The 22,412-nt window shown below is 47.6% G+C and overlaps 10 protein-coding genes across 10 annotated transcripts; 5 read left to right on the forward strand and 5 right to left on the reverse strand.

The window, feature by feature from the left end:
• Nucleotides 1-126: 126 nt before the first annotated feature.
• Nucleotides 127-1,892, forward strand: TERG_05730 (uncharacterized protein; the record flags this gene model as incomplete). Its single annotated transcript, XM_003233810.1, has 4 exons — nucleotides 127-156; nucleotides 235-354; nucleotides 417-603; nucleotides 679-1,892. 4 exons carry the CDS (start codon nucleotides 127-129, stop codon nucleotides 1,890-1,892), a joined length of 1,551 nt encoding a protein of 516 aa, XP_003233858.1.
• Nucleotides 1,893-2,289: 397 nt separating this feature from the next.
• TERG_05731 (uncharacterized protein) lies at nucleotides 2,290-3,345 on the forward strand (the record flags this gene model as incomplete). The annotated part of the gene is made up of 2 exons (XM_003233811.1): nucleotides 2,290-2,661; nucleotides 2,734-3,345. The coding sequence occupies 2 exons, from the start codon at nucleotides 2,290-2,292 to the stop codon at nucleotides 3,343-3,345; spliced, it is 984 nt and encodes a 327-aa protein (XP_003233859.1).
• Nucleotides 3,346-3,959: 614 nt separating this feature from the next.
• On the reverse strand, nucleotides 3,960-4,986 carry TERG_05732 (uncharacterized protein; the record flags this gene model as incomplete). Its single annotated transcript, XM_003233812.1, has 3 exons — nucleotides 3,960-4,034; nucleotides 4,106-4,173; nucleotides 4,239-4,986. The coding sequence occupies 3 exons, from the start codon at nucleotides 4,984-4,986 to the stop codon at nucleotides 3,960-3,962; spliced, it is 891 nt and encodes a 296-aa protein (XP_003233860.1).
• Nucleotides 4,987-5,828: 842 nt separating this feature from the next.
• Nucleotides 5,829-6,131, forward strand: TERG_08872 (uncharacterized protein; the record flags this gene model as incomplete). Its single annotated transcript, XM_047749016.1, has 1 exon — nucleotides 5,829-6,131. One exon carries the CDS (start codon nucleotides 5,829-5,831, stop codon nucleotides 6,129-6,131), a length of 303 nt encoding a protein of 100 aa, XP_047604470.1.
• A 443-nt stretch (nucleotides 6,132-6,574) lies between these two features.
• Nucleotides 6,575-7,359, forward strand: TERG_05733 (uncharacterized protein; the record flags this gene model as incomplete). Its single annotated transcript, XM_003233814.1, has 3 exons — nucleotides 6,575-6,676; nucleotides 6,767-6,895; nucleotides 6,964-7,359. The coding sequence occupies 3 exons, from the start codon at nucleotides 6,575-6,577 to the stop codon at nucleotides 7,357-7,359; spliced, it is 627 nt and encodes a 208-aa protein (XP_003233862.1).
• A 572-nt stretch (nucleotides 7,360-7,931) lies between these two features.
• Nucleotides 7,932-10,217, reverse strand: TERG_05734 (uncharacterized protein; the record flags this gene model as incomplete). Its single annotated transcript, XM_003233815.1, has 1 exon — nucleotides 7,932-10,217. The coding sequence occupies one exon, from the start codon at nucleotides 10,215-10,217 to the stop codon at nucleotides 7,932-7,934; it is 2,286 nt and encodes a 761-aa protein (XP_003233863.1).
• A 404-nt stretch (nucleotides 10,218-10,621) lies between these two features.
• On the reverse strand, nucleotides 10,622-13,141 carry TERG_05735 (dipeptidyl peptidase 4). Its single transcript, XM_003233816.2, has 2 exons — nucleotides 13,066-13,141; nucleotides 10,622-12,993 (listed from the first exon to the last, which is right to left on the reverse strand). Exons 1-2 carry the CDS (start codon nucleotides 13,069-13,071, stop codon nucleotides 10,672-10,674), a joined length of 2,328 nt encoding a protein of 775 aa, XP_003233864.1. The 5' UTR covers nucleotides 13,072-13,141; the 3' UTR covers nucleotides 10,622-10,671.
• Nucleotides 13,142-16,201: 3,060 nt separating this feature from the next.
• TERG_05736 (uncharacterized protein) lies at nucleotides 16,202-17,601 on the reverse strand (the record flags this gene model as incomplete). The annotated part of the gene is made up of 4 exons (XM_003233818.1): nucleotides 16,202-16,443; nucleotides 16,511-16,616; nucleotides 16,678-17,220; nucleotides 17,290-17,601. 4 exons carry the CDS (start codon nucleotides 17,599-17,601, stop codon nucleotides 16,202-16,204), a joined length of 1,203 nt encoding a protein of 400 aa, XP_003233866.1.
• Nucleotides 17,602-19,576: 1,975 nt separating this feature from the next.
• TERG_05737 (uncharacterized protein) lies at nucleotides 19,577-20,173 on the forward strand (the record flags this gene model as incomplete). The annotated part of the gene is made up of 3 exons (XM_003233819.1): nucleotides 19,577-19,692; nucleotides 19,769-19,892; nucleotides 19,964-20,173. The coding sequence occupies 3 exons, from the start codon at nucleotides 19,577-19,579 to the stop codon at nucleotides 20,171-20,173; spliced, it is 450 nt and encodes a 149-aa protein (XP_003233867.1).
• Nucleotides 20,174-20,727: 554 nt separating this feature from the next.
• On the reverse strand, nucleotides 20,728-22,122 carry TERG_05738 (uncharacterized protein; the record flags this gene model as incomplete). The annotated part of the gene is made up of 3 exons (XM_003233820.2): nucleotides 21,257-22,122; nucleotides 20,870-21,198; nucleotides 20,728-20,812 (listed from the first exon to the last, which is right to left on the reverse strand). Exons 1-3 carry the CDS (start codon nucleotides 21,416-21,418, stop codon nucleotides 20,728-20,730), a joined length of 576 nt encoding a protein of 191 aa, XP_003233868.1. The 5' UTR covers nucleotides 21,419-22,122.
• Nucleotides 22,123-22,412: the final 290 nt, after the last annotated feature.

The following is a 22,412-nucleotide window of genomic DNA, read 5'->3' on the forward strand; positions in this document are numbered from 1 at the left end:
CTGGCGAAAGTTGAAGCCGCGAAGTTGCAGAACAAGCAAAAAGGACGAAGAAGCGCTTCAAAGGGAGCATCGAGGAGGTTGACGGCCCTTGACAGACGCCAGTCGACAGCTGCTGCAGAAGCCGCAATGGTTTCTTCATCTAACGGCGGAGATGAGGTTTGTTGGTTCGCCCCGGGGAAGCGAAACTCGATTGGACCATCCGGCTTACCATGTTTTTATGTCTTATTTGCATAGATCTTCGACCGGCTTCGAAACCCGGAGGTGGACCCAAAGGTGCTGGAGGAGCGCAAGAAAGCTGTCAATGAGCGGATAAGCAACATCTACCAGAAGGCCCAGGCTCGCCTTGCTGAATTGGTCAGTGCTGGCTGTTATTATGCTTGTTTTGTGGCATTAGACTGATTTCGTCTGGCATGCAGATTGACCAGAATTCGACCCTACCATGCACCATCTCCTCCGTCCAAGTCCTCAATGCGCCGCATACGAGACGAGGCTTTCTCGAGAAGGCTCTCAGCCCTTTGCTAAAGGAAAATAAAGACCGCACACTTACCCTGGCCGAGACTCTGGAGGAGGTGTCAAAATGCACAGACAGGCTAAGTCAATTCGGTAGGTCTCGAAGCTTACTCAAAATCTTCATACATCTCGAGGTTTATGTGAATATTCACTAATCTCTACCAACAGACATCTTCGAACATCCAATTGGGATTCACCTCGATAAGCCGTCACAAACCGACCCAAGCACTACTCCTACCGACCTCAGCATATATCTTGCTACCAAAGAGAAATCTAGGCTTCTTGTGAAAACCGGAACCGACCTTGGAAACGCAGAAGGATCGGCATATGCAAACGTCCTCTGGAGAAATATCCTTGGTGGTGCAGAAACCTTGAATCTCAATGCTTCCCTTGGCACGCGCACGAGGTCATCTTACCAGGCCATTTTCGAAACCCCGATTCTTAGTGATCCCAACTTCCGATGGGAGACCGGTGTCGTCGCGAGTGATACAAAGAAACCCTGGTCAAGCCACGAAGAGGTGTTAAAGGGCGGCTGGACCAAGCTCCGGTGGCTGAATGGCCATGGCCACCGACAAGAGCTGGCTCTCAATGGCTTCTGGCGCCAGGTCACCGGTTTGGCTACCGATGCGTCTTTGGGCGTTCGTGAAAACGCCGGAGATAGCGTGAAGACCAGCATCTCGCATACGTGGGTTAACGATCGTCGGGATAACCCTATTCTACCCACTAGAGGATTTTATGCAAAGACTCTAAACGAACTGGCTGGATGGGGTCCCTTGAAAGGAGATGTATCTTTCTGGAAGTCGGAAGTGGAAGCTCAAACAGCGATTCCAGTCCCTATTCCACTAGTTAAGAAAGATTGCGGAATAAGTTTCACATCGAGCTTCCGTGCCGGCCTCCTCTACCCGTTGGGCCTTGACTCCGACCCCAAGCCTCAACTCTCGAGGATCAACGACCGCTTCCAACTTGGAGGACCAACAGATGTCCGTGGCTTCAGGCAATGTGGCCTCGGACCTCGTGGCGGCTCAGATGCGCTAGGTGGTGATGTATATGCTGCTGGAAGCGCTAACCTCTTCTTCCCTCTTCCCCGGGTTGGCGCAGACAAACCTTTCCGGCTCCAAGCCTTCGTTAACGGTGGCCGTCTTCTTGCTCTGAAAACACCCTCCGGTGCAGCTCCCACTACCCATGCCGAGGTTCGGGAGAGCGTCTTCCATACCTTTAGCGAGCTTCAGAACGGCCTCCCAAGTGTTGCTGCCGGAGTAGGACTTGTTTATGCCCATCCTGCCGCCAGATTTGAACTGAACTTCTCGCTGCCGCTTGTCGTTAGGAAAGGAGAAGAAGGCAGAAAAGGCCTTCAGCTTGGAGTCGGAATCAGCTTCTTGTAGACTACCTGTATCAACATTCATATATTTTACTATGTTTAAACAAAAAGAAAGAGGGCTATAGAAATCCATTCTCAATTCATCATCGCCATCAACACTTTGTAGGTTGTAACTTTGACGTTCAGTTAAGAGTATCCACCACTGATTGGCGCGGACCATCCAACTTTCCATCCTCCACCAAAACCAAATAAATAGGTAACAAGATAGCAACGTCTGGAACTTGACAGCAACGACCATTCTGCAGCTTGGTCAGCGCATAACTCGTGGATTCTATTTATTTATCCTGCAGCTTAGTCCCAGTACACTCTGTGCGACAGACAATTACCTTCTTCGACCCCTTCTCCCACGTCCACCGCCCGCTCTCCTTGGGATTCGTGGCAACCTCACCGCAAAGGCCACCATGGCCGGGTTCTACCAGCAACAGCAGCATCAACCGTACGGTGTCCCTCCACAGCAGCCCTCGGCGCAAAATCTACAGTTCTATCCTTCCTTATATTCGTCGGTCTCGGGACATACAACGCCCGCACAGGTCTCCTACGGTGGCTATGGAGGTAGCTCATCATCATCTGCCTACCCGCCATTAGGCAGCGGAGGAGCGTCCTTTGGCGGATCAGCTGGCTTTGGTGGAGGTGCTGATGCCGTCAGTGGTCGAATGGGTGAACAAGGAGGGTTACGGATGGGATGGCTGGCTGCATTTGGGACAGAAGGCTATGAGGATGAACCCCCGTTGCTTGAAGAACTAGGGGTAAATTTTGAGCATATACGCACGAAGGTAGGCGCTCACATCTGCTTCGATTCAGTGCGTGTGCATGTTTTTGCTTTACTGACATCCAATGCTTGATAGACACTCTCGGTGCTAAACCCCTTCGCACGAATCGACCAGCACTTGATGGACGATAACGATCTCTATGGCGCCCTTCTTTACATTCTGCTGTACGGAACGTTCCTCCTGTTATCAGGCAAAGTATTCTACGGCTACATCTACGGCGTAGCTGTTTTCGGATCAGTAATTATCCACCTCATCCTCAGCCTGATGTCACCTACCCTTGACCCGTCGACAAACGGAGTGTCCCACGACCCCACAGGCATGAACATGAACATGAATCCTTCAGATGCTGGCCACGGCCATGGGGCCCAAGGGGGCCATTTCTCATCGACTCTTACTTTTCCTCGTTCCGCCAGCGTGTTGGGATACTGTTTCCTACCCCTTGTCCTAACCAGCCTTGTGGGAATCTTGATACCCATGGACACCGTATTCGGCTACTTACTTACCACCGCCGCTGTTGGGTGGTGCACGTACAGCAGCTCAGGCATGTTTTGCGCCGTAGCTCGAATGCGTGGCATGAGATTCTTGGTCGCATACCCTCTAGCACTGTTTTATGTCGTTTTCGGGATTATGGGTATCTTCTCTTCTAGAGGTGGCGGCACTCTAGTCGCTAAGGCTACTGGGGGTTAATACAGAAGAAGGAAAAGCGTTCCACAAAGTATATGACATTATATGACCCTCTTAATTACTCATCTTACCTGGGTAAAAGCTGTGAGCATCAGCTTTGGAACCGTTCAGCATAAGAGTAGCATCGTTTCAGGGGAGGTCCGGAGGTCCGAAGAAAATCGATGAGGCCAGCTATGTGTATTTGGGATGGCACTTTAAAAATATGAGATATCCTGTGGCTATTTAATTACATATAAAGCGTTTTCATCTGACAATCCCAGTACTGCTACCTCGTTGACTCCTTCTCCCGGTCGTGGTGGCACGTAATCAACCTGCCTACCTGCTATTGTGTTTGGAGAAGAAGATGATATAGATGGTTACGACCTGGTAATTGGGCTGTTTTGGGCAAGGAGAAGAGTTGTTATATTTCTCTAAATAATAGCTTGATAAGGAGTGAGAATCCATATCACCTGCAATGTACTAGAGCAGGACCCTAAATCCTTCTTCTAGAAACACATCCCATCAGCTGGCTATCAGCATTATTAAGGGACTGAAAAGATGGCATGGGATATCCTAGGGAAAAAAATAGAGGACAAAAGAGCGACAAGATGTTTATGTATCTTCATACAACGACAAGCTTAGAAATCCAAGTCCACATCAATGTTAAAGGTGATTGGCATGTTGAAGTTGATATCTCCCATACAAAATTGATACTATATTTGAGAGGGGTTAGTACACAGATATCATTGATACCATAGCTACAAATTGCGAGACGGTAACTTACGCCATTGTCGTTGTTGCAACAGATAACTTTCTGGTCGCAGCTTGTCCTAGACTTGATACAGGTGTTTTCTAAGGAAACATACTAGTTAGCGTAGGGCTGTAAATGGTGGAAACTGGATGAGTTGATAACATACTTCCATCCTTCTCATCACAGCAGTAAGAATCACCAGTCTTGCACAGATTACCCTGCTTAGGACTAGCTTTGTGGACACGGTGAGTTTCGCTATTGGGGCCATCTTCTGAAATTGATGGTGAAGATGAAGGTGAAGATCCCATAGTCTCTTGAGGACTAGCCTCAGCCTGAGTTGGGGAGGCCTCAGACTGGGAGGCCATTCTAGAGGCGGCCGAGGTCATTTCGGGGGCAGCCTGGCTTTCAGCAACTACAGTAGTCGTCTGAGGGGCTGCCTGGTTTTCAGTGGCGGTGCCAGTCATCTCAGGGGCAGCTGATGTCATCTCAGTAACGGAGACAGACGTCTCAGAGGGGGGTTGAGTCTCAGAGGTAGGTTGGGACTCAGAGGTAGTTTGGGTCTCAGAGGTAGTTTGGGCCTCAGAGGTAGCTTGTGCCTCAGTGGCATCTTGGGTTTCAGTGGCAGTAGCAGATATCTTGGGGGTCGCCTGGCCTTCAGAGAGGGCAGCAGAGGCCTGAGTTGGAGCAGCCTCGCTTGAAGCCTGTTCCTCTGTGCCAGTCTCCGAAGCTCCAGTTGATAATGGAACTGGGACAGCTTCGGAAGTCACATTTCTAGCACGGGGAGCATTGAAAGCTCGGGCTTGAGACTCGGAAACAGGGCTTAGGGTTGTGCTGCCAGGACGAACTGGAGAGGCTGTCACTAAAGAAAGGTAAATGTAGAAGGAAACAAGATAAGTTGCGTAAAAAACCTTCATTTTGGAAAGCAGGTAGAAGTAAATGTGACAATGCTTTCTTGAAGTTGACGAAACCAGCTAAAAGGGGTGGTGAATTTGCTGCTGATTGCTGATTATACCCTTCCCATCCTTCTATCGAGGGAAGATGTCCTTTATCTATAACTGAAGGTCGACTGAAAATGCGGTGCATTGTTCACCAAATGAACAACGAGTGAGAGGAAGCAATATTCGAGCAGCTTGAGAATCTTCCCCTCTCATCCCCCGCTCTGAGTTATCTGTGTAAGACCGATACCTAGAGAGTGGCACAAGAGTCGAGAGCTGGAGAATACCTTCAGGTTCTGTAAAAGTGGTGGTATTCCGCCGTCGTGGCCATGATCTGTTGGCTCCACCATTTTCAAATTGACCATTGCCTCTCGATAACGGAGTCACAGATCAATCTCTTCCCCGCTTGCCTGGTCGTGGAGGGGAAGTTGAAGCAACACAGAAGTAATGTGGTGACCCGAATATAGATTCTTTTAAGGAGATAGATTGCTGTCATCCCTTCCCGGGATTTGGAGGCGTCTTCATGTGTTAAAATGCCCCAAAACCTGTTCCTAGAATTTTCATAAAGAGACTCTTCAAGATAATGAAGTATAGATACGGATATATAGACGAGCAGATAGGTACTTTCATACCCATCCATCTTTAACCGCGGGTTACACAGCCATGGTTAGCTCCCATGTTCCTGCAGGCTGATGGGTGCGGATAATAGGCATCCCAGGAACTCCCTGGGGAGACGGAGACTAGCGATAGTCAGGCCCAATTGAGGGGTTAGAGTGTTCGAGTTCATGGTAACCAGCGATATTTTTTTCGTTTGGTGAACAATGGTGTCACATACGGTGGACGAGGCCTCTCGATTTGCCAGCTATGAACCTCGTGGAACGCACGTCCAACCCGACGACGGTGGAACATTGACCAACCATTTCGTCCGAAAACCGACAATGCAGCACCTATCAGATCCAGGTCCCTCCATCCTTAATCGTAATCATGTCATCTTTGCTACCGCTGCAGAAGCTCGACCGAACCATAGTGAGCTTGTGGTGACGTACCTTTACTATGCTCCGAAAGGTTCATTCCGGGCTAACTTGGCTTGGTGCTACCAGCCAGCATCGGGTGGAACAAGATGACAGTATTAGGTGGTTGACAACCAGGCGTGCACAGTGCTAGACAAAGATTGTTCCATGGCTCAAAATATGTTAGTCCTGGGGTGCCGTAGTCCTACATAGCATTAGCTCACAGCCTAGACGAGCTCCAGCGGCGAAAAGGATGCAATGATCAGGGCCGGGTGTAGCCATTGGAATGCCTGAGTCATGTTGGATGGGAGGTAGTAGAGATGGTATAGGCTCCATAGTATACCAATTCGTCCTTGGAAGGGGAATCCATCCTCTCACAGCTGAGGAGAATTATTGCCTGGGAAAATCAGGGCAAATAGCTCCCGATAGTAATATAAAAGGCTCTTAAACACCCGGCAAAGAATCTCCCTTTCTGTCACCACACACAACAAGCAGACATCAAAGCCTTCTCTTCTCAAGTTGACTGAGTCCGAACACATTGCTCTATTTAAATCAACATGCAACTCACACAAGTACTTGCCGTTGCCATCTTGGCTGCCGGCGTCTCTGCTGGCCACAGGCCTCATCGCCCACACAGCAACAAGCTTGAGATTCAAGACGTATGTAGACGTTCTATTTTCTCCATGCACCTAATATGCACTTAGTCCCATATTATCAAGGTCCGGTATTGACCCAACTGGCGTCTGCAGATCAAATGCCAATCCGGTGCCCCTTACTGCTGCTCTCCTGAGAAGAACAAAGGAAGCACCTGCACCAAGTTGACCGGTAGCTCAGTCAACTGTGACAGCGTTGTTGTCTGCTGCAACAACAACGGAGACGTGAGTATCCCTCCCCACTGACTCATGACTTGGTGTCAATATTGACCCGCGAGGCTTTGGCGATATAGAAGCACTCTCCTCAGACCTGCTCTGCCAGCGTTGCGCACCCAATCACTTTCGTTGACGTCGATGCTAAGTTCAGAATCGACCACAACAAGGTGTCCCACAACAGGGTCAACGCTAAGCAACGCCGCGATGACAAGAAGGACTATGGCAAGGACTATAGCAAGAAGGATTATGGCAAGAACGACTATGGCCACAAGGACTATGGTAAGAAGGACTATGGCAAGAAAGAGTACGAACCCAAGGACCACAAGGACTATGACTATGGCCATAAGGACTATGGCCACAAGGACTATGGCCACAAAGACTATGGCCACAAGGACTATGGCCATGATGATTATGGCTACAAGGGATATGATGACAAGGAGTATGGATACAGGGGATACGACGACTACTACTAGATCGAGCCGCCCATAACCAAGCCTTAGCCCAGTGTATTGGTTCACTGCGGTCAAATTCGATCTGAGCCGTCGGGCGCTTTTGGGAATCCCCAACGCCATATCCTCTGCTTCCCTCGCATTGAATCTGTGCATGGTGCTGGGTATATAATAATGGGACTCCCCTCGTTGCTTTGCTTTTTCATTTCCTTTTCTGTTTTTTTGCCCTGAAAATCCTAATGGAAGTAATCCTTCAACCTCAAAAGGGGCAGAAGCTCTTCGGTTTTAAGTTCGGCAGAGTGTGACGGTGGATCTAATAGCCTGGGATCTAACCCCTATTAGTTTATGTTCGCTCATTTCTCTAATAAATTCTTCTTTCGTCAGAATTCTTGTATCCGAATCCTTCTTAATAAATTCAACCTTTCTAAATTGCAGTCGACCAAATTGATCCGTAGGAAAGATGTTCCCATAAACTCGTAAAAGAGGATTGCGTTGTATCCATTCTTATCTGCATTAGTGTGTATTGGTATTCGTAAGGATCGTCTGATATTCGTGATTATTCACACAGAAAATTCATATCTAGTACAGAGCTGCAATCAAGATGAGCTCGTATATGTCTCTCCTTTCTTCGGAGCCCAGTTTTGAAGCCATTCTCGAGCCTTGAATGGGTCTCCGCTGGTGGACTCCATGGCTGCTATGCACCATTCTATTTCGTAACTTTCTGTACGGGAGCCCGCGTCAGCAACGACTTCGGCTGCCAAAATTTCAGCTAGTTCTCTCCGTCTTCCGGTAACTTCGTCTGTACAGAAATACAGAGGCGAGGTATTAACAACAGTAGGTCCAATAGATACGCCTTCAACCAATGGCTTGATCATTGTAAGGATCTCTTTAGAAGCAAGTGTAGCCCCAGGATCAATCTTTAAACTGGCACGGCCAGTCTTGCAGTATTTGTTGCGGCACCATGGTTTTCCACATCCAGTAAGCATTTGAGAAAGGTACTTCCGCTCAATACGACGGCGGAGTGCCTTACCCTCAGGGTCATAAACATCTACGTATAGAGGGCCGAAGCAAACTTTGCAAAGTCCAAGGGTATCATTCGTCAAATCTCTTTCCTTATAGCTCGGACCATTAATTGTCCGGCTACAGTTGACATTGAGGCATATTTGTGGGGAAGGCCGCGAGACTCGGTCAAGTTCGTGATGGCGTAAATGGGTATTCATATCCCGAAGGCGAACAATTTTGTGACACAAATGGCAATCTGTTGTTCTTCCACCATCAACCAACTCGTGTGGAGTGAGGTTGGACAGGACTACTTCTGGATCTAGGACGTCTGGGTCTGATTCACCTTTTTGGGGAACAACAAGATGGCAGAATTGGCACAGTATCAGCTTCTCAGGGCATACTGTAGTCCGATGCTGGGCTAGATCTGGAAGGTTGCGGCAGACATATTTGCAATCCTGGCAGGTATGGGCGGAGTGGAATACAATGTTATGTCTATCCTGACTCGCAGCCCCGCTTCCATTTGAATCATCATGGGGACAATGCCAATGGTTTTCCCATTCGGGCGATCGTTTCTGGAACACTTTCTCGCATTTAGGACACACCACATTGTTTCGAAGACAAAAATTCTCGTGCAGGACCATGGTTGATTTTGGAACCCATTGACGACAATTTGCGCATTGAGTTTCGTCAGAGCCACGAGCATTTTGGTCTAGACCACCCGCTTCCGCTGCAGCATTAGGTATAGCAGAGGTGTTTACCCGTAGCTGGAACCCAATCGGCTGCGTGTGGCTTGGCTTTGTAGAACCATTCTGCCCTCTCAGCTGCGTATGAGATGCATAAATCGAAACATATAAACAATCCACATCGTGCGGTTCCACGTTCGTAGGTTTGATCTCGATCATTTTCGGAAAGTTGGTCGAGAAATTTCCCCATACATGTTGGTCTCTGCGAGGCCGAGCTCTTTGCCTGGCTGAAAATGGGGATGCAAAGATATCAACGGCCACCTCATCATTATCAAGGTCCAGTTCTAAGATTAAACGCTTTGACCATTCCCAGGTCTCAAGCTCATAATCCACATAGTCTCCTGGAAGCACTTGGCCATTGATTTCCTGTCCATCTGTGATCTTACCACCGATTGAACTTTGCGCACCGTTTTCAGGCGCTCGAGTTTTCTTTGCAAGCCTCCTTTTCAAAGTCTCCCGGGCTTGATCCTCATCCATGGGTTCTATGTCCACCTCTAAATCCGTATCAACAATACATATTGCATTCCCTTCTGGCTGTACCTTGTCGATGAGGAACTGCATAGTCTCACTTCTGTTGGCCACAACTGTCAAAACCTCCCCCACGGAGAGTGTTGTATAATTGTCCCGCAATTGCCGCTCTAATAAGGCTTTCCAATCTTCTACATCATATCCTGCTTCTAGTGGCCTCAATCGTACATAAGATCCCTTAGGAAGTTGGGTAATGTGAACCGTGATCGCAGGTAGCGTGCCTGTCTGGGTGGCGTCTGGCTCAACATCAAAGCTATAGTCCTCTATACCAAGGCTTTCACGAAGGAACGAGCTCAAGGAGACCTCATTATCATTAGCAGAGAACTCCCTGATTCCCGAATGCACCACTCGCCCATTAATAGGGTTAACGAGGCGGAACGTCAGAGGATGGGGGAGGTCTTGTTGTCGTGCGTCGTTGCCACCGATGGAACTGTGAGAGTTGAGGTCGACAGAAAAAGGATTTTCCTGCGTAGAAGACGGGATAGTTCGGACGGCAGCGAGTATCTGTTCAAGAGCTGTTTGAGGCAAGGTGATCTTGTCTCCGGTGAGCTTCAGAGTCTTATTCGGCGGCGAGACAGCGAGCTTCCTGCTCCACGAAAGCCCCTCCATATCTCTAAACCCAGGCCTGATACTAATCGATGAAACAAATCCCTGTTAATAAGGGGAAAGAAATCGTCGTGTCTGCCGGCCACGGAGTGGCTCCAAGCTGTCTTATAACATCATCCGCCACCTGTTGCGAGTGCCTGGTCAACGATCCTCTTGGAGAGACTGTCAGCGAAGTTCGTGGAAATGCCCCGGATGATGTAATCAAATATATTAATAAGCCGTGTAAATATTTAATATGGTCCGTGCAAGCGTACCTTACGCTGACTCAGCCGTGTAAGGAAGCTTTAAGGTTAAAAGCCAATCAAAACTCAAAACAAAGATACGGTCTATGAAGGTGAAATTAATTTCACTGGGAAGATATATCTACATCTTTCCTAAATATATACATAATAAATTATAAATTTAGCGGCGCTTATCATAGAAAACCAAAAAAAAAGCATAGATCTCATATGACATCTCATTCCTCTGCCCTCTCACCAAACAGGGCAGCCAAAACTCTCTTGCTCCATTGGTGCATTGGTGGGCTTTCTGGCCTTCGTTGCTTCTGGTCGTAGACCATCTTAGAAAGCTGCTTGTACTGGTAAGTGGAGTCCATATCGTATCTGATGCCGTGGTCCGAGTCAGTAAACCACTGAGTAGTCAACTTGTCTGCAGTTACACCGCCGTTCATCAGGGTGTTGGAAAGGACAGCGGCGTTTTGGAAGTGGACGTTGTCGTCACCGGTTCCATGCTGGATGAGATAATGACCTTTGAGGTTCTTAAAGCCATCAACCTTGTGCACGGCGGTCTCACTGTAGCCGTCAGCGTTTAGTTCAACGGTCTTCATGTAACGCTCAGTGTACATGCTGTCGTAGAGTCTGAAATCAGAGACAGGAGCAGTACTGATACCAAAAGTGAATACACCACTGTCGGTCTCGAGGGTCTTAGCGGTCAGGAAGCCGCCATAGCTCCAGCCCCAGATTCCAATATGGTCCTTATCAGCCCAACGGTTTTTCAGCACCTCCTTAGCAGCAAAGACCTGGTCCTGGGCTTCGAGGAAACCGAGACGCTTAGCTACGGCGCTGCGGAACTTGCGGCCCTTGTAGCCGGTTCCACGGTTGTCAACAGTCCAGGTAACGTATTCAAGCTCAGGGTCAGATGTAATGTAGGACTTGAAGTCCAATGAATTCCATGCCTGGCTTACCTCTTGGGCACCAGGGCCACCATACGGAGTGAAGAGGACGGGGTACTTCTTGTGTGGGTTGAAGTTAGGTGGTAGGCGTTGCTTAACATTAAGGGTTTCACCAGATGGAAGCTTGATCTCAAAGAAGCTAACCTTGGGGAGCTTGTACTCCTTCAGCTTCTCGAGCAATGCATCATTGCTAGTGATTGTCTTGAGAGGCTTCTTACTGTCCTTGGTGGAGTAAAGTTCTTGGTATGGAACATTTGGACCTTGGTAGGACAAGATATAGTAACCACCCTTGGCCGAGAAGGATGCAGTGTAGTACGCAGCCTCCTTATCGTTGACGAGAGGGGTCATGACCTTTGTGTCATACGAGACAGAGTAGACGTGTCGAGTGGTGCTGTGATATTTGGTAGAGGTGAAGTAGATCAGCTTCTTCTTCGTGTCAACCTTGAGAATGGCAACGACTTCCCATTCTCCCTTTGTTAGTGCAATCTCCTTTCCTCCATCAACCGGGTAGAGGTAGATATGTGCCCAGCCAGAAGCATCAGATATATCGACGTAGTACTCCTTGCCGTTAACGTTTCCGATATATGACATGGAGAGAAGGTTGTCGATCCAGCCGTCGGTGCCATCTCTTTCGCGAATAACCTTGGATTCCTTGGACTCAACCTTGACGCTGACAATCTTTTCTCTATCCTGGACACGGTTGAAAGCACGATATGCTACACTATCATGGCCACTGCTGAGCCAAGCAACCTCACCGATCACAAGATCGTTTTCCGGGAACGCAGTAACTGGGATAGTTGTCTCCTGGGATGAAGCAATGTTTAACAGGTGGAACTGCACGGTTGGGTTCTTCGCAGAGACTTTAGGGTAACGGATCTCCAGCTCCCTTGGGTAGGCAGGGGCAATCTTTTGCTTGTTCTTGTAGTACGGAATAGTGTAGGTCGGGACTCCAGTCTCGTTAAAGCGGAGGTACGCAAGGTATTCACCGTCAGGTGAGAACCAAAGAGCGAACCGGTCCCCGAAGATTTCTTCCTCGTATACCCAGTCAGGGACACCATTGAAGATATCCGGGCCGCCATTTTCGGTAATACGCTTGGTCTTGCCATTGTTCCAGATATACAGGTCGTTTCCACGGACATAGGCGATAGAGTTGTTCATGGGGCTCCATTGAGCATACTGGATGTCACCAGCCTGGTCCTGGGCTAGAGGGGTCAACGATCCCTTTTTGATGTCTAGAATGAAGTAGTTGGCAAAGTAAGAGTGACGGTACTGCTTGGTGTAATTGGTTGCCCATAAGACAGCAGAAAGGTCTGGCTTGAACCAGTAGTCATAGTAACCCTTGGGTACCTTGTCTGCGGCCACGAGAGTCTTGTTGGTGTTCGTGACGATGTTCTGGAGGATCAATGCTCCATCGTCGGACTGGGAGATGTACTGGCCATCTTCTTCACTGTTAATCCAGGCAAGGGACGTCGACCTTGGAGAGATAGTAGCTCTAGGGACACACTCCTTGTAGGTCAACAGCTTGTTGCCGCCACCAGTTGGTGGACGGGGCTCACGAGGAGGAACGATGGCTTGGGCGATGCCCGCCAGCAGAAGTAGCGAGAGGAGCTGGAATGTCTGTCAGTTTAACTGTCACTGCTTCCACCACCGGCTGTCATGTCTCCAGGCACCGCCACCTACCTTCATGCTGGAGTGACTAGAGTAGCAACTCAGAAATCAGGGAGCTTTGCTTACAAGCGCAACAACTGGCCGCAAGAAGAGAAAGAAAGCCGACCTCTCCACACCCTGACAATGTGCCTGAGCGGGAGGGTTTAAATACTTATCCCAACTCACATTCTTCCCCCCGTATCCCCGTAAAGAGTTATCTCACTCACTCCTCCCAGCTCCTTCGTCCGTTACCATGCTTCTCCATGTCCTGGGGGAAAAACCCAATTCAGCTCCACCAACAACAAATTCCCTGCCTGGAGCTAACCCGCATTCTGCAAGTCGGAACGGAGTTGCACAACATACAGGCATGGCTCTTCTCCATTTTTATTGTTATCTGCGCTCCCCAGTCTTGCCTCCCTTGGCCTTTTCTTCTTGGCCGGTGAGGACAGTGCAGGGATGCAACATCGCCTGATCGTCTGGAGAGTCGATCCCCTGCTGTTCCTTGGGTTAGAAGCGGAAAGCTTCATGAGGCCTCCCTTCTTGTCTCTCTGCCTCTGCTTCCCTGTCCCCTCGCAGGGAAAAGTATGCGTTTCCTCGTTTCGCGCTTCTTATTTCTCCATCCTGGTCAGTCCTTCGAAGACCATGGCTCTCTTTGTTGCCCAGTGTCTGTGCCAGAGAAATTTGACGGCAAAATAGCCAACACTTGAGCGAAATACAGCTCATTAAACCTCTTGGGATTTGACTTTCGCCGGCGTGACCCTGTACGCCTGGGTTAATCTAAGGCCATAGGTGACCTCGTATAGAAGCAACAGAATGCCTTTCCCTCATTCGCTGCGTAAAATGAGCCCAGAGGCGAGGAAGCTCTCGGAAGAACAGATCATCACTGGAAGTTTTTTTCATTCTATTATTAAATGCGTTGTTTGTTATATAATTATAATGTGCCATCATCGGAAGCGTTGAGATATTAAACTCTGTAACTAACGACCTCAGTACGGCGGACTATTTGTGCCATCGGGTCAAAATTCATTTTTATAACCAACTTATATAAAAACACGCAGAGAAGTAGTTTTCTGATTATATAATTAACTAGATAAGAATATAAAACTTAATTACTAAGTAATACTCCTTATATTTTATCTTACTCGCCTAAGTATCCTTTTTCTTAAGGATACACTCTTCCTTCTTCTTTGGTCCACGGCCTGGCTCCTCTCTCTAAGTCTTCTTCCCCCAAGTCTTCTCCTCCCTAAGCTAGCTCCCTCCCCTAAGCCTGCCCGAAGCCTTCCCGCTATATCTACTCTCCCTCTAAGTTGCTCTCCCCTAAGTCTACTCTCTTAGCCTCTTCTAGGCCGCTTTAGGGGCTTCTCTTACTTAAGTCTCTTGCTTCTACTAGAGAGAGTATACTTAGAAAGGCAGGCTTAAGAGAGAGTAGGCTAGGGGGGCTAGCTTAGGGGAAGAAGGCTTAGAGAGGAGCTACGCCGTGGACCAAAGAAGAAGGAAGAGTATGTCCTTAAAAGGGTACTTAGGTAAGGTGTGTAAAGTATTTATCTACATAAGAAGGACCTATTTAAAATACCTTTATTATTATTGGTTACGTGGAACTATCTCTTACAAGGTAAAAACGAAGTCTGACCCGATGGCACAAATAGTCAGCCGTAGCAGTAAATATGTGCCTCATCGTCTTGAGCAACTTAACACACGAGACCCAATGGAGATCATGTTTTTTTAGCGTTTGATGCTCTGAGACATCATCTTAGCTTTCAAATATCAGTGTAGTGTCATACTAGTAAGGCACCATCAATACTGCTACCCCCCTAATATAATACAATATATACTATACTATGTTATTCTAACTCTCATATTCCTATCAAACAGGTTACGGAGCTTTTTCAGGGCATAGTTATGTTCTCTGGGGAAGCTTCGGCTAGAGTGATCTGATCTGCTGAAGATGACCAGCTAGCAAGAATTACCGAAATCTTGAGCCGGTTTCCAGCTCAATTTATACAACCAGGTTCGCGCAAAATCACTTTTTTGAAACCCATTGATATGCCTCTCTGTCTGAAATTCTTACGTTCGTTGATTTCCCGAAGAACATGCTGGAAATCGACCCTAGATCAAAGAATTCAGCGGCTGAACCATTGCAGCATAAGTGGTTCGAGTTATAGAATACTGTAGAATGGTACCCCAGACTATAATTATCATGCGATCAAAGCTACTGGGAGGCAGTCTTTATATGTGCAGCCATGGCCGAAATAGCTCCTCCCATAATACCCTATAGTCGTACCGCACTCCTTCAAAGGTGGACCAATTGCCACTCTCGAAGGAGTTTATGGCGTTTAGGCGCAAATATCTAACTTGAAAGGAGTATCAAGTCCAACTTTCTCTATCGCAGAAAAGGTCTTCAATAGCATAGCTTCTAGGGGGAATCTATAGGATCTTCACTCAACCACTACGTCTGCAATGAGCCGTACACTTTTAAGCTCAACCACTACAAAGCGGGAAGAGGTTTTTGGGCCAACCAACTGGACATCGTCCTTAACTTTTGGACGTCAAGTCTAGCCCCTGAATCTCAGAATCGGGAGTTGAGCAGGCCCCCTAGCGATCTGGTCGATATGCTAGCGTACCTAAATCGTCGGATTGAGGAGTGCAGCAATGGGCTCAAGCGTATATTCAATGATGGGGCTAAAAGTGCTGGGCTTGACCAGATTTTGGAGCAACTGCGAACATGTTCCAAATCTTTTGTGTGCGGGAAAAAAAAAAAAAAAAAAAAAAAAAAAAAACTGAGGAATAGAGAATGCGGGAAGAGTGGGAGGGGATTTGTAGGTCCCAGTAGAAAATATAATTAACCGTTTTTTAACTTTAAAGCTTCTTCAAAATAGTCTATCATGACACCAGCATTTGTTTTATTCTCCAGTAACTGTACCATATATACATGACTACAAACCAATGATGTCATATATGGTCTTCCTTTAGGGCCATAATGGGGCAGTATGTATGGACCAGCCTATCAATTGATCAATCAACCAAAATGAATAACAGATACAGGACTCGTTCATGTATGCCCCAGAGAGTATCAGTATCTAAATGGATACTAGCATCTATAAAAATGCTAGTGCTCCTCTAGATTGTGATACCTGTTTGGAATTAGAATCTCGAGGACAGATACATCGATTTATTTACCACTGCCGTTGTATAGAAGCTTGTTAGTGGTGTTAGCTCCTGGGTTCAGGACAGGCCCAGAAGCCATCTTGATAAGCTCTGCACAAACGGCAGATGGAGCAATTCCCTTAGAGGCCATGAGAGTAGCACCAACACCACCAACATGGGGGGCGGCCATGGAGGTTCCGGACATGACTCCGGTTTGGTTATTAGGCGTGGCAGAGGTGATTCCCTGACCGGGTGCGTAAAGCTTCACTGGATAAGTTGTTAGCTCCGGAGGTGCAATTCGATGCCAGAGTCAGGTAATCAAGGGGAAACTTACCAACGGATCCATAGTTAGAGAACTTGGCTTTATCGTCTTTGATAGTGGTAGCAGCGACACAGCAGACATTTTCCGCAGAAGCAGGGCTTTTGTTCGTTGCATCTTGCTATGATAGAGTGTTAGTATGGGAGAGTATATACCCGTAACTATTGTGGGTTGTGACTTACGTTGTCGTTACCAGCGGCGACAGAAACAAATATACCAGCCTTTGCCGCATTGGTAATAGCCTGATTGGCAGCTACCACCTTTCCGCCGCTAATCGACAGATTTAAAACTGCCTTCCCAAGGATCTCTTTCTCACGGGCGTCATTAACACACCACTCGAGAGCTTTCATAATGTTGCTCCATAACCCAGCACCGTAATCGTTAAGAGCCTTCACGGCAACAACGTTAGCCTTCTTAGCAAGACCGTATTCAATTCCTGCGGCGGTGGCAGCTGTGTGAGTTCCGTGGCCATGACGGTCGTTGTCCTTGGTACCATTGACAACATTGATACCCCAGACAGCACGCCCGCCAAAGTCAGGGTGGTGGATATCGATTCCAGTATCAACGCCGTAGAATGTTATACCGCTACCAGCGTTTTCATCGTAGACGTAATCACGAGTGCTGTCCATCCGGTGAGAGACTCTTCCAAGTCCCCAGGACGGGGCATCCTTTTGCGTGACGAACCCGCTGATGTAAACGTGGCGATCGTGCTCGACAAAGTCGACCTACATGCCATTAACACTATTCTAACACAGTTCTCATCCGCTCCAAGTAGCGTTACGTGTATCACTCACCTTGTCATCGCCAAGAATGCTTGCAAGAGTCTCACTGTCAAAGGATCCGCTGTATGCATGCCATCCGTTGATCTTGTAGGAATGTCTGAAACCACCCAGGTTTTCGGTACCTCGTTTGGCAATACCCTCACGATGGAGGTCAGTAACCCAGGACACATGGGAATCTAACTCAGCGGATGAGACAGAGTCTTTCATAACAACAAGGTAGAAATTTGGGATGATGTCCTTGCTGTTCGCAGGGCTCAGCAGCTCAGCAGCATCCACGGCTGACAAGGCAGCAACTGCCGTGAATATCACTTTGAAGAGACCCATGGTGTAAATGATGAAGGAAGTTGTGGTTGCAACAGAGATGCCTTGGATTGAGGCACTGTTAAATCATATATAGATCAGGATATCTAGGGAACCTTCGGAGAACCTTGGGGGTTTCTGAGGGATCTACCATCAAAGATATCTTGGAATAATATGCGTGATTAGCCGTTGAGTAATGTATTCGATGTTCCACGAGACACATTGGATATAGATAGTCTCCATCCCGGTAGCCACTCATGCAGCTGAATCTCAATGAGGTAGCTCGGCAACTCGTATCTCTCCTCAACATCGCTAGCCACGGCACTGGTTGTTACAGGGGCATGTAATGTAGATATAACTACACTATCTGCTAGCCCAGTGCTCATCGTCTTCTCGAGACTAGCATTAGCATACCGAAGTAGGATGTTAGCCTAGTTGTCTTGGTAGGGGGAATAGTTTGATAGGTCTAGCGAGCACTATTCTATCGTGTTCCTATAAATCTGTACCTATCTCTATAGGCACTCTCTATTTAGTCAATCATCTATGGATTGGTGGGTATCATTGTATTTCTGTAACTTGCACTCCATCCTCTTCTCACGTATTCCAAGAGGGAAACAGCCTTGGATGGGGGTATCTGTGACTTGTGATAGTTACTCTTTGTCACAAAAATCGTTCTAATCTGACATTAAGGCCAGTCGTTAGGCTAGCTAATTTCCTGCGTCAAACTAAGCTTCTCCGCTACTGGCCGCCACTGTGGTGAGGAGTATGCATAACTATTCGCCAGGTACCTTCGGACGAACGGAGAGATACCGTGAGTATATAAAATCGGTGCGTGAAGCCTCAGCTGTTCGTGATAAAACTGGACGAGCTTCATGGTGGTTGCTGGGGATATCCTAGATGAATCCCAGCTGCGGAACATCCGGCACGGAAACACACCAGGAGGAAACACTGGGTGCCGAGAGATAAGACGACCCCCTCCTCATTAATTGACAGATGCGAACCTGTCAGCGATAACCAGCACTGAAACGGTCACTGCAGAGGCGAACGAGATACAATCTCTCATACAGGATGAGGGAGTATGTTGTGCTTCACCCATCCCTGCATCCGCTGCTCTCCAGATATTTACACCCAATAAGTAAAATCCGTGACGGGATTAAAATAATAACACGTCTCACATATAACCCAGGTAGACTCTCAGGCCACCGTTTATGGACATCATATCTGAGAGATCGGATGTTGATGCTTTTCAAGGGGGAGTCAGGACGGCATTCCTCTTCTCCTTCTTCCCGCAGGTACCGGAGCATAAAGTGACCAAGGGATGCCAGGTAGTTAGTTGACCTTACCTAAAAGGGCGGTGGCCCCTGCACGGCCCGACTGCCAAGACTAAAACCGGAGTAATATTTATACCGTACTCCGTGATTATATAATCAATCTAGAGCTGCCCAGGTGTCCAGCTCGGAAAGTTGGAAGGCTCGGCTTTTTTAACCTCGGAAGACGGAAAGGGGCTTTTAAGTATGTTGGAAGCAGAAGAGAGAGCCGACGAGGACGACAGAGAAGAGAGATGGAGTTATGCCGCGCATTTGTGAATCTCATTTGATTCAGATTATACTCAAGGTGCTAAAAATTTAGGCGAATTGGAAGTAGATGCTGCTGCTTCCCCTGATGTTTACACTCACTATCTACCACTGAGTTATGGCCCCACCAGCATAACGAGATGCTTCCAAGTTTGTGACGTTTGCCTGCCGCAGAAGCTGCCAGTTACGTAGTTGGCTGAGATTCCAGGCTGTTTATCGTATCATGGTCAAGCTAGGAGCTACAGTTATGGTACCTTCGTAGCGCCAGAGTATATAAAGCTCGAGAACCCCTCTGCTCGTCTGAGTTCTCTTTCGTAAACCCAAACACATCGAGCCAGCTCATCAATCGATAAAACTGCACTCCAAGATTCGAAACTATTCTAATACATATACTTATAAAACCGACTCTTTCACTCCGATTCACAATGGACACCTTCAACTGGTCTTACCACTCCATTGCCGGAGCTTATGTGCTGGGCCTGGCACCACATTTCGTGTTCTTCCTTAAGACCCTGAAAACTGGCAAATACTCCAACCTAACGTATGTTACCTGCCTAATCAATTGACCCGTCATCAACTGCAAAAAGCCGACTAACAATGTCTTAAACCATACACAGGCCGAGAAACACCCTCGACTCGCTTCGTGGCGTCATCCCGGCCGAACAATGGAACAGACTCTTCAAGCTTAGGAGCATTCATATCAATGCTATGGAGAGCATCCCGATCTTTGCCGCTGCCATCGTAAGCTTCCATCCAGCCTTTCTACACAACGTTACTTGAAATCCCTTTCGTCTCTAATTCGGTTAATCTAGCTTGCGGGTAACATTGCCAAGCTCCCAGTCAGCGAGCTCAATTACCTTGCGGCTGAATACCTCGGATGCCGTGTAGCCTTCGCAGCTTTGTACTTGGGTGCGGGGTCAGAGCTCACCAGCTACGCAAGAACTGGAGTCTGGTTCTACAGCCTTGGACGCCTTCTATTCACCCTGATAAAAGCTGGAAATGCTGTTTCTGGTCTCCTCTAAACAGTGCTACTACTGACTTCACTACAAGGATGTGATGGTTTCAGCCGCACTCGATGCTTGGTGCTAGAGCCGGATTCCATTTCCCTGTTTCCCCCTGGATCTGACCCAAGCTCCCCTTGACTTGTCGGTTTAAGAACACACCTTGAAGTGGGCTTATAATACCCCTTATATAATGACAAAGTGTTCTGTCTTAGTTTGTCTTCAAGATTGGCTGGAGATTGATTGCTACAAAGGGCTTAGGGAATCGTATAATAGCAATGTCAAGTTCCCAACCTTAAAACGCCTATGTATTAATTCTCTCTAACTAGTTATGCAAAATACCTATTACTATTATATCTTTGTGAAAGACAAACAATGAACAGCTGGAAAGGAAAAGAAGAAGGAAAACTGGAAATAGGAAATATGATGGCCATCAACTTCTTGCTCACTCGCCTTTTCGTTCTAATAAATAAATGACTTATACCTATAATGGATAGATAATTTCCCATCCACATAGGTATATCGCGAAGCACACAGTTTCAAAATGAGGTTTGGTGGTAGATGGTTTGGCATGTCTAGCTTTCAATGTCCTTGGGAGCACTGGCTCTGGTTTGGCGCCAGAGGCACGCACTGCATATAGCAGAGAAGGCAAACAAAATACTAAGCTCCTTATTAGATATCTGGCTCATTGACTTGGGCAATATAACAAGCACTTACCAAAGAGCAATGCTCAGGCCCCAGATCGACTTCATTTCGTAACAGGTGAGCTTCGATGCTCCAATCCAATGGGTGTAGCTGATCTTTCCGCCATCCTTGGCGAGGCTCTGGCCAAGGGCGTTGGCAAAATCATACACAGATGAATGGTCGCCGGAGACTTGTCCGATCACATTGCAGTTCAGATACGATAGCGGTTTTCCGACAGTGACAGCGACGACCACGACGGCAATCAAATGGGCTCCATCCAAACCAAGGTTGATCAGGTATGGGAGGGCCCCGTCAAGGAAAAGGATGAAGGTGATGGCGCAGTACAAGACTGCAATGACGGTCTGGTGGTTCCAGTGTTAGACTTATGTGGTAAATGTGTATTTAGACATTCAAACTTACCACACTCAGGGTGCCGATGAGCACATCTGGTGGAGTTGCATTTGCGTTGACCATCTGAGCGATGAAGTTGGCGGTCATTCCAATAATGGAAATAAGGCAGATGGCCTGGAGTATGCGGACCGCCTTAAAAGAGGTAGCGAGGGCGCCTTGTGGACCAGCCATAGTGACGAGTAAAGTTGTGTTCGAGGGGAAAGGAAACAAAAGAGATAATGTCAAGAAATAGACGATATGCCTTGGGAATAAATGTAATAGACAGGGAGTGAAATGGATCACCTGGGTCGCTGGTATACGAATGCGAGGAAATATGCTGATAAATGGAGAGAATATGGGATATAGTTGTATATATATGATAAAAGTGTTGAGATAAAGGAGATTGAAAGGGAAAACAAGTTAGAAATGGAATGATATGAAATATCAGAAATAAAGAAAAGAAAAAGGAAAAGGAAAAGGAAACAACACTCTGTCAAAGAGTGAGGATGGTAGTTGATTGTTGATTGCTGTAGAATAAGAGGAAAACAGGAATGAAAGAGAAGAATCACTGCCTTTATATCTCGATCTTTGGGTATGGTCTAGACACTGGTCTACATCACTACGCGCTGTCAAGATAGATCATTTTTGAAGGTGAACGGCAAATTATTTTTGGATCGTCGGGTCGTTCCTATTCATAGAATTGTCTAGATCGTACTCAAGATTCTGTTTAAAATACTGACTTCGCAAAATCATTAAATTATTAGAACTTGGACGTCTCAAGGCACACAAGGTTGGGTATTCCCCCCAGCAAGCGCTGGCCTTCCCAATGAAATCGCGAACAATCGGTTTCATAGAAGCTGACACGGCTCACCGAACCTAAAAGGCCGTGTTTGGGGCCCCGGAGTCCTGGGAGAGGCCCACCCACGAGCACCCATAGTGTGGATGAGCTGCGTCGTCGCTGTTGGGCTGGCTGGAGCTTGGAGCTCGAATCTTGGAGCTTTGGTAGCAAAGGAGTTGCTGCTTTTGTTTCTTGTTTGGCCAGAGCGCCACATGGCCCACCACGGCGCTTGCTCTTTCACTTGGCTGCTTGCTGGCCGCAACTCTCAGCCAAACGATCGAGAGGCCAGACTGAGTCTGAGGCAGAAGCGGGACCGATCTTCCTCCCGACTAGACTTAAGATTTTTCA

The sequence above is a fragment of the Trichophyton rubrum genome (assembly GCF_000151425.1).
Source record: "Trichophyton rubrum CBS 118892 genomic scaffold supercont2.6, whole genome shotgun sequence".
Taxonomy (NCBI): domain Eukaryota; kingdom Fungi; phylum Ascomycota; class Eurotiomycetes; order Onygenales; family Arthrodermataceae; genus Trichophyton; species Trichophyton rubrum.